General features: G+C 34.2%; 1 protein-coding gene across 1 annotated transcript; it reads left to right on the top strand.

The window, feature by feature from the left end:
* Window positions 1-310: 310 nt before the first annotated feature.
* Window positions 311-10,081, top strand: LOC123661612 (esterase FE4-like). The gene is made up of 3 exons (XM_045596570.1): window positions 311-481; window positions 3,237-4,525; window positions 9,248-10,081. Exons 1-3 carry the CDS (start codon window positions 311-313, stop codon window positions 9,450-9,452), a joined length of 1,665 nt encoding a protein of 554 aa, XP_045452526.1. The 3' UTR covers window positions 9,453-10,081.
* Window positions 10,082-10,761: the final 680 nt, after the last annotated feature.

Raw genomic sequence — 10,761 nt, 5'->3', positions numbered from 1 at the left:
TAGAAAGAATGGCCTTTATTCGCGTCTAAAATCAGTCAACACATTGCTTAACAATTTGGACGTGACTCAGTCGCAGGAATGGTCTCCTTCGTAAATTAACTTCAATTCGTAGCTCGTTGCTCTGTCATATCGCACGCGTACATGAAACATACGTACATTTAATAATTTTACGATGATTAGTATCGCGTATTTGAAACACGACGAACGCCTGTACAGACCAAATGTTCGTCGATTCTAGACTGTTGTGTACAAGTCAGATCCGTGAAATATTTATATATTTTGTAAATGTTTTGTGCTTTAGAAGTGTAGTATGAAGTATGTGGTGCTGTTCTCGCTAATATTGGCGAACTTCGTCAGGGAACCAACTCCAGTGGTAAAAGTACAGAGTGGTCTCATCAGGGGACGAGTCAGCGACGATGGAAGGATCTACGAATATTTTGGCATACCGTACGCTACTGTCACGAGGAGGAATCGATTTAAGGTACATTTTAAATCAAGTGTAAAACTGATTTAAACATATTTTTAATGATTCGAGATAGTTTATTTTATAAATCATTCTTATAATTATTCTTTTATCGAACTAATTAATGTGATACCTATGGAAATTAACCGGTAATAGCCAATAGACAACTTTATAAACAAAAGAGAACTACGAGTCAATACATAATTCAAGTATATATACAAGTATTCTTATAAATAAAATTCTCGTATCACAATGTTAGTTAATATACTCCTCCGAAACGGCTGGACCGATTTTTATGAAATTTTGTGTGCATATTGGGCAGGTCTGATAATCGGCCAACGTCTATTTTTTCATACTTCAAGTTATACGGGGTTAAGGGGATTAATAACATATATGGCAAAACAACGTTTGCGGGGTCAGCTTGTTTTTATATGTATATGTAATGTTATTCCAATTAAGTTATATTTTTCTAGAAAAATTTTTCTCAAGGTCTGCATAAACAAACACAGTGTTCTTTGACCTTTAATAATGCTAATTAATAGTGTGGATACTATAATGTTGACAGCCGCTCTGGTTTAGAACGTGTAGTCGCCTAAAACATGCGGTTGCGAATTTGATTCCCGCTTGGGTAGCTTTGTATAATATGTACAAATAATTTGTTTCCAATCTGGGTATCTTTAAGGGTCAATCCATAAATGAAAAATAAATCATTTTAATTTAATTTTGACCTATTAAGTCTATTTGAACCTCAACTCTACACCATATGAGTAACAGATATACATGACTAAGAATGTCTCACAAGGTTTCTTTCGACGTTTTTTATTACCTCTAAACGTGACCTTATGTCTTTATTTAAAAATATTTCCCTTAAAAATTCAATGCTAGCCCAATGAACCAATAACTTTTGGCCAAATACCTATACGGACTACCGCGCTGTATTAGTGCGTGTGTCGTATAGGCGCCTCAACACCAGCGGTTAGGTTCTATTCCCGCTCGGGTTTTGAGGATTTGTATAAAGATTTATTTCCGGCCTGGTTGTCTGTCCTTGTGGGTCTCCCCACCGTGCCTTGGAGAGCACGTTAAGCTATCGGTCGCGGATATCATCATCATCATATCATCATTTATATCATAGAAACCTGTTAGCGATCGTCACTCATAGTATCCGCTAACCTGTGCTGCTAGCCTGGTGCGTGGTGAATTAAGCTCCCATCCTTCTCCTGCCTGGAGAAAGAGCCTCTGCCAGCAGGGGGATGTTACAAGCTGAAATAAAAATACCCATTTCTTCTATTTACTGGGCTATTTAGATTTTTTTTAATAACACGTGATTACTTATCTTGATGATCGTGTTAAATTTAAATGACTACAAAAAAGTACTGACGCAATCCATTTTTTATAATCCGCTCTTCGGACAACTTATTTCCTTGAAAAACTGGTCTAGAACATTATTCTACATTATTTAATATTTACAAGAGAATTATACTAAGGTTATTTAAATTGTAATTTGTTAAGGGTCATTTATATGTTTATATTTTTGAATACAATTTAATAAATAGAACTTTAGAATGACTGCCGCAAACACGAATTTTTTTTCTGAGTTTATTATCAGGCAACGGTAATCTACAAAAGAAAATTAAAAGTAATAAATATACTCATGAAAATTGCGGTACAAATTATAATGAAACAACTTTTTCAGATTTTATCGCGGTTCATTAGTTTTTTTTTTTTTTTTTTTTATATGCCCGACTTTTCCGATACTTAACAGCAACCATGGTCACGGGAGGACTGGTCACGGAGTGTCAGACGTCCTAATGTTACAAAGTTATTGCGGTACAAAGTTTATTCAGAAATGATTAGTTAAATTTATTAGTTACCCTGACAAATATACATTTCGGAAATTCATATTTATGTATCTAGAAGAACGCTAGAGCTATTGAAACAAACAAATGTATTACGTTATATGAATTATACGTGTATATGCAATATTTTCAATTTTAGAAACTAATTTGTATCCACCATTGTATTGTTTTATAGTCAGCGTCAATTAAGACTTTAAATTCACATCTTTATCTAAATTAAATTTTATAATCTTCATAAATGTGTTAAAATTGTATGATGAAAAATACAAGTTAAAAATAAAAAACGTTTTCATTATAATAATAAGGTTTACAATAATTGAGTAGGTGTATTGTGGATTACTGCTTGAATAATGATTATAATTCGTATGATTTTATTTTTGTGTTACCAACACATTAAGGAATTCTAAACATTTATTAATATCAAATCAAAAATCAACATTCGATCCCCGCTGGAACGGTCGATTTTTGATATGATATTGAAAAATGATTGTTATAATCTTTAATAGTACGAGAAAAAGGAACTCTTTGCCAAGAGATTATTGTTAGTAATTTTTTTTTTTATTTGTGGAAAAACTTTTCTTTTTTGCGGAATATAACGTAATATAAAATTATGTGTTATTTTTTTTTTTCTTCGACGAAGTAATCGGCCACTTCCGTGACTGCTAAGTCACAGGTTCGGTACTCATTCATGGCAAATATTTGTGCTAGCATAGAGATGCTTACTTTGTTCTGGCTATTTGTACTTGAATATATACTTTGTGTATTTTCGGACCACTATGTGCACTTAAAGTATTAAATTATAAATGTATATAATAATATATAAAACAAAAGAATATACCGTTTTGTGTTAAATTTTTTGTTAAATTCATTACACAATATAAAAATAAATAATTTAAATAATTGCTTCTCAATTCCAGGCGCCACTACCGCCGTCGAAATGGGACGGCATCTTCGAAGCAATCAACGAGAATATTCGATGTCCTCAGAAAATGATCGGCCCTATCATTACAGGCGAAGAGGATTGCCTTAAGTTGAATGTATATACACCAGCTGCAGTGGCTCCAGGAAAGGCGCTTCCGGTGATGGTTTTTATTCACGGTGGTTGTTTCATAGAGGGAACTGGGTCCGCATTCCTCTACGGCCCAGATTTCATAGTGGAACAGGGTGTCATATTTGTTGGCATCAACTACAGACTAAGTGTCGAAGGCTTCTTATGTCTGGGAATTAAAGAAGCACCTGGTAACGCTGGCTTGAAAGATCAAATAGCTGCTTTGAGTTGGATCAAAGAGAATATCGCTGCGTTTGGAGGTGATCCTAACAGCGTTACACTGTTCGGTGAAAGTGCTGGGTCCGCATCAATTTCTTTCTTACTCCTATCACAAGCAGCTGAAGGATTGTTCCATAGAGCTATATTACAGAGCGGCCCATCCGTTGCTCCTTGGACTATCCAGCACGATCCAATCAAAACCGCCAGTACCCTCGCTAAAGAATTCGGTTATTCTGGTGACGATCCTCATAAAATTTACAAAGTTTTATCGAGCAAATCAGCCAACGAACTGCTATCTGCTATAAAATATACAACAAGAATGCAATACATAACAGCCGAAACGCTGTTTGTACCGTGCGTGGAAAAGAATATACCAGGTGTGGAATCACTCATAACCGAATATCCTAGTGAATTGATAAAGGCCGGTAATTATACAAAAATTCCCATAATAATTGGCTACAATAGTGAGGAAGGTATATATTTTGTTGGAAAGACACATGGGGTCAGCATAAATAATGTAGAAGAAGAAGTGAACCTCGACGAAATATTCAAGAAAGATTTAGTATTTCCATCCGAGGAGACCAAAAACGATACAGTCAGAAACGTCCTGGACCATTACTTCTCATCTGATACAGATGACTCGATAATGGGATTAGTTGATTTAGTTTCCGACTTACATATAAAGTATCCAGTTGCGTTGGAAGCAAACTTATACGCCAAGACGACAGATAAGCCAATCTACTATTACCTCTTCAAGTATAATGGGTACATAAATATGCCAAAGTTCATATCCGGTTTTATGTTCAAACCGGGAGCATCACATGCAGATGAACTCCTGTATCTGTTCAAACCTCACACGTTTCCGTTACCAACTAGATTATTCGAAATGGACATGGTCAAGCGTATGGTGACTCTCTGGACAAACTTCGCTAAATATAGGTAAGTATAATAAGTCTTCTAACATTTTACCAATACTTTACTATCACAGCTCCAAGGTCAAAAGACTGAACAAAAGATTGACTATGGTCAAAATTACCTCATTCGGTAAAACTGAAAAAGGAATTAATTTAATTACATTTATTTTAAAACTTCTTCTGCGACACTATTTTATTTTATATCATGTTTAACTATAGACCAAATAAGAACAAATTTATTACCAGTTCTGATTTGAAACCAATACTTTTCTGTTTAGATCTATGCATTTAGTCCCCTGCACTACAAGCCCTGTTTACAGGGACAAATGTGTTGTTAAAAAAATGTATAAGTATGTATAAATTCAAAGCATCATAGTCTCGACCTCTATACTTGTCATTTTCTTATCAATTTTCTTAATTAAAAACAATTTGCTTGACATCAAACTTAATAATAAAGTCGTTGTCACATTTGAGACGATATTGAAAATATATCACATGACAAAAAATAACATTCTTAATAACAAATAAAGTACCAGCCTGTTCTTTTATTTTATAATTACAAGCATTAACTGAGACTACAAACAGGTTGGTGACCCTGACCTTGAATCTTTAATCGTGCAATTACATATACGTGTTACCTCAGAGCTTTTGACTGGGTAGACAGATTACATATACGTAATCAATGCAATTACATATACGGGTTACCTCAGAGCTTTTGACTGGGTAGACAGATTTATATGATTTTTTTAAATCAAAAGGTGGTTCGTGTCACGTGGTCATATCTAAATTTAACTTTGATCTCACAACTACTTTTCGAAATATACGTATCTGATAATGCGTACTTACTTGTTGACCTATGTTGTATTATACCGAATAACTTTTCACTGGGTGTACCGATTTTGATGATTCTTCTTTTTAACCGACTTCAAAAAAAGGAGGAGGTTACTCAATTCGACCGTATATATTTTTTTTGTTTTTTTTTTATGTATGTTCGGGGATAACTTCGTCGTTTATGAACCGATTTTGATAATTCTTTTTTTGTTGGAAATGAGATATTCCAGGTGTGATACCCATGAAAGAAAACCAGGATCTGATGATGGGATCCCAGAGAAATCGAGGGAAACCCTCGAAAATCCGCATAACTTTTTACTGGGGTACCGATTTTGATGATTTTTAATTTAATCGAAAGCCGATGTTTATCATGTGATCACATTTTAATTTTATCGAGATCTGATAACAACTTTTGGAGTAATCTTTGATAATGCGTATTTACTTGACTATTTTTTCATCTACCTACGTTATATTACTTGTCGATGTAATTGAAGTCAGTTTTTTTCGTTTGCCAGCAAACACAATTATAATCGAAATCTGATACTTGTTTTGCAGTCGCGATTGACGTAAAAAAGGGGTACAAAGTTTTTGCTTCACGTAATAATATATTGAAGATAAATATTGTGGCCTTGTTGTTAAATCCTTGACATTATAAATAAGTTTATTATTTTGGTAATCAAATGGTGAAAGTGGCCTTTGATAAAGGTTTAGTGCAGTGGTCATAGCTGAGGTTTACGTTAGCGGCGGTTAGAAGTTCAATTTCCACTTGTTTCGATGTTTACCTATACAAAGATAATAACAAAATGGCAAAGCCAGCCAGATTTGCACACATTGTACATTTTTCCCTACTGTGCATATTTTAGGCTTCTAGACTTATCTCCTTAAGCAAGACCCTTCTAAAGAATCAGTAGTCGACATTTTTTTACTTTGGAATTTTAAAATTTTCTCATTCAAACATTTAAATTAACGAGTTCCAATAGTGCCAAGATTGCAGTAATAATTATCCAAAAAAAAACAAAAGATGTCTATCTATGGGTATTTTATAGGTCTAAAAGCTAAAAAAGGTTTTTTTTATTTATCTTGTGATGACAAAGATGTTAAAAAATACAACCTAAGCAAAGCAAGTTCACAATAACACCTTAGAGCCCCTGAAATAATGTAACCATACCATTAAAACGTAAATCAACAAATCTCGCCGTTTAAAATAAATATCACAGTGAAAAATCCCAATTAGCACGCCACTCACGTCCAAGTTATTATATTGACAAATTTATTTATGCCGTGCCGTTGGACGGAATGAATGCAAAATTAATTTGTATATGAAATCACGAAATGTGGTCGGCCATAGTTGAGCGCGGTTTAGGAACGTTCTATTTTCAGAAGCGGGAACAGATAAAATATAACAAATGAACGCGTACCAAAACCGATAAATTAAATTTATGTAAAATTACGGCTTTATTTAGCTAGCGATTCGCACCGACTTCGCACGGGTAATATAAAATGATCTTAGCTACAATGAAGGGCTCGTCATATATCCTAACCGCCTTGTAATAAACGAACGAAGTATCGACAATAAATTCCACAGTTTCGCTTTAAAAATAACTGTCGATCATTGTATAATTTACAGCAGCACTAGTGTAGCTGTGCGAGTAGTCGGTAGTCGTGCCTCGGAGAGCACGTTAAGCCGTCGGTCCCAATTGTTATCATAAATATCTGATAGCGATCGTTACTCATAGGAGTGAATATATCCGCCGACCCGCAGTGGAGCAGCTTGGTTAAGCTTCAATCCTATGTCCAGCAATGGAATGCTTTTAAAAATTTAGTCATATTTATACAGATATAAACCACCACCCACCCACTCATCTTTGTCATTATTCTAGAATTATCGATAATATCCCTCCTATACTGTGATATTGTCGTGCCAGTGAGACAACGGGTTGGTCGAAGTGTCGAAAATATCGCTGTCGTTTAACGTCCGTAGCAAATGATCCAAATCAGTCAATTCCACGGCGTTCTCAAAAGTTGGGCATCGCCCAGACCACGTTTTGGCGAATTTTGCGAAAGGATCTTGGTTTACACCCATACAAAATCCAGCTGACTCAATAATTGAAGCCGATGGACCATTTAAAGCGAGGAACATTATCCGAATGATATGTTATACATTTTCAACTTTAAATCAAAATACTTATACATATATTCTTTTTTGCACTTTTAAAAAAATCATAATTACAAGTCATTTTCACAAAGGATGTTGGCAAGGGCGAACTTATCTCTGTAAGAGATCTCTACCAGTCTACCCATGGTGGTGAGACATGATGTTACCGCGGGACTCCTAAGCGCAATTGTGATAAAGTGAAAAAAACTGAACAAAAAGGTTAAAAATAATAAAAAAGCGTATTTTGCAAACAACTTATGTAACAAAAAGTTTCATTTGAGACAATGATGCGTCAATTTTCACTTATGGTCTAACTGACCTTATTGTATTTTTTTACGTAACATTTAACTGTTCAAACGGAATTTGAATTGGAATCGACCACTTCAGAATTAGTAATGTTTCGCTGAGTCAGTATTGGGTAACACTATCTCAGCATTGGCAACTTCAATAATACAAAACTTTTACTTCTCTCACTTTCACAGTAGTTTTGTATGAATGAATTTAAGATCAAATCCTTCTCCTACATTTGGGAACAGGTCTATGTAGCAGTGGGATTTTACTCTTTTTTTTTTATGTAACTAGGTCGGCAAACAAGCGTTCGGTTCACATGGTAAGCGTTACCGTAGCTTACCTGCAACACCAGAAGCATCGCAAACGCGTTCCAAACCTTATCCCTAATCCCACTCCCCCCCCCTCTTTTTTTATATAGAAGGCCGATATTTCTTACTTACCAAGAGAAGATATTTTTGTAAGTGGTTTTTATAACAACTGGAATTAGCAGTTCTTCGTGTTCTCTGAAGCACGCAAGACCAATATATTATTACACTAAGTTCAAAATCGTCTTAGTAATTAATCAAAAATGCTTATTTTGGAATAATTGTGTTTGCTCGCAAACGAAAAAAAAACCGACTTCAATTACATTGACGAGTAATACAACGTAGATCGACGAAAAAATAGTCAAGTAACGACGCGTTATCAAAGATTACTCAAAAAGTAGTTATCAGATCTCAATAAAATTTATATGTGACCACATGACAAACATCAGCTTTCGATTAAATTAAAAATTATTAAAATCGGTACACCCAGTAAAAAGTTATTGCGGATTTTCAAGAAGTTCCCTCGATTTCTCTGGGATCCCATCATCAGATCCTGGTTTCCTTATCATGGTACTAAACTAAGGATATCTTCTTTCCAACAAAAAAAAAATTATCAAAATCGGTACACCCAGTAAAAAGTTATTGCGGATTTTCAAGAATTTCCATCAATTTCTCTGGGATCCCATCATCAGATCCTGGTTTTCTTATCATGGTACTAAACTTAGGATATCTCCTTTCCAACAAAAAAAGAATTATCAAAATCCGTATATCCAGTAGAAAGTTATGCGGTATAATACAACGCAGGTCGACGAAAAAAGCGTCAAGTAAAAACGCATTATTAGATATAGCTCGAAAAGTAGTTGTTAGATCTCAAATAAATTTAAATGGGACCAATTGGCACACACCACCTTTCGATTAAAAGAAAATTTGTCGAAATCGCTCCACCCAGTCAAAAGTTCTGATGTAACATACATAAAAAAAAAAAAAAAAAAATACAGTCGAATTGAGAACCTCCTCCTTTTTTGGAAGTCGGTTAAAAAATGTCAATGGAAGCAGAGGCTTACACAATTAGTTACAAGTAAAAAATATTCGCAGTATATAGCCCGTTACAAATAATTATGTAATATGTAATCTTCCATTTTACATAAATGTACTTATTTTTCAGTGACCCGACACCAAAAACCTCAAGCCTCATCCCGGTGCGCTGGCGACCGAGTCGAGCATCGAATCCCATAGCGCTCATCATAGACAAGCGACTCACCACCGGACCCATGTGGGATGAAGACATCATAAACTTCTGGAACACCACATACACTAAATATAGAAGAAGAAATTATGGGTTTAGGAATGATAGTGACAGTGTATTTTAATTTTATGGTATTTTCAGAGCATGTATAAAAGGGTGTAAATTATAAAAATTTCTGTGATATTGTTCCAAAAATTGTTTTTTATAACAAACTCATTAAATTAATTGCTTAAAGAAAACTTTTAGACGAAAGTGTAGTGTTTAGTTTTTTTTAATATATATGCGTAAATTTAAGTGTATTGGATAAATACTGTACTTAAAGTCCTTACCTTAGAGAACATTATTGTGTACCAAATGTCTTAAGGATTTTTATTACAATCTTCCTTAAGTCTCATTGCAATTTAAAGGAAATTACGTCTTTTAAAAATATAACTTTTTAATTTAATTTTATCATAACAGTTAGTCATTGCCATGTTAATTGTTGATTATTTTGAGTTTTCAATATTTTGGGTTACAAGCGTCTTGGTAACGGGTGGTTATTAAAAATGGTGTAGGAGCATCACATACTGTGTAATTACGTAATGTTTTTTGTTATTTTTTTATTATTGTTATTGTGTTAGATTTATAATTTATGTCAAGTTTAAGTATTTATTTTATTATTATTTTTGACATTAAAATGAAAAGAGATATAAATGATGTGACTGTTATATTACGAGTAAGGTAACGAAATATACTTACTTTTTTGTGTAATTACATATTTTCATTTTATTTCATTATTTATACTTTTATATTACACCAAAAATTTCGATAAAGACGTTACTTAAAGATAGCTACCGATCGTGTGGTATTATGAGCGGACTTATAGCTATTAAAATTACTATGTTACTTGTCTTCATATAAACCGAGTGACTGTAAATGGCATACTGATAACAGATGGTCGCCGGTTTGATTTGTGATCACATTTTTTCAGTTTTTAATTTTTCTTTAACCAGTGGTACGTTGGCATGTCGCCATGGAACAGTTCAGAACATACCTTATAGGATGAATCACTGTTACAATTATTAATACTCATTACCCAACTCCCGTGAAGTAGTGGTTTTCAATTCCTACTATTTGTCACAATCAAAATAATTTTTTTATTCAAACGTTGTGTACACTAATAGTTAAAAAATTAACATGTCACCATTTTTTTTTTTTTAATATGAGAAGGTCGACGAACAAGCGTTTGGCCCACCTGATGGTAATCGGTTACCATAGACTATAGACGCCTGCAATACCAGAGGCATCTGAACCATGGTGACACAGAAACACAGCACTAGTGGAGAGCCATAATACTTTGCTGTGATCTTCAGGTTAAGCTACCCCAGAGGGGTTGTCCCTAATTTTAAGCAGGATTGTTCCTGTTGTTCCCTACCTCAATAAAATACTTACTA

Source organism: Melitaea cinxia, chromosome 17 (assembly GCF_905220565.1).
Source record: "Melitaea cinxia chromosome 17, ilMelCinx1.1, whole genome shotgun sequence".
Taxonomy (NCBI): domain Eukaryota; kingdom Metazoa; phylum Arthropoda; class Insecta; order Lepidoptera; family Nymphalidae; genus Melitaea; species Melitaea cinxia.
Note: the sequence above shows the minus strand (reverse complement) of the source record. Positions and strands in the feature narration are given on the sequence as shown.

Excerpts from the sequence above, each read along its gene's own strand:
- LOC123661612 (XM_045596570.1), top strand. The coding sequence starts at position 311 with ATGAAGTATGTGGTGCTGTTCTCGCTAATATTGGCGAACTTCGTCAGG. Across the intron at positions 482-3,236 it reads CGAGGAGGAATCGATTTAAG|GCGCCACTACCGCCGTCGAA; the intron begins GTACATTTTAAA and ends TCTCAATTCCAG. Across the intron at positions 4,526-9,247 it reads ACAAACTTCGCTAAATATAG|TGACCCGACACCAAAAACCT; the intron begins GTAAGTATAATA and ends CTTATTTTTCAG.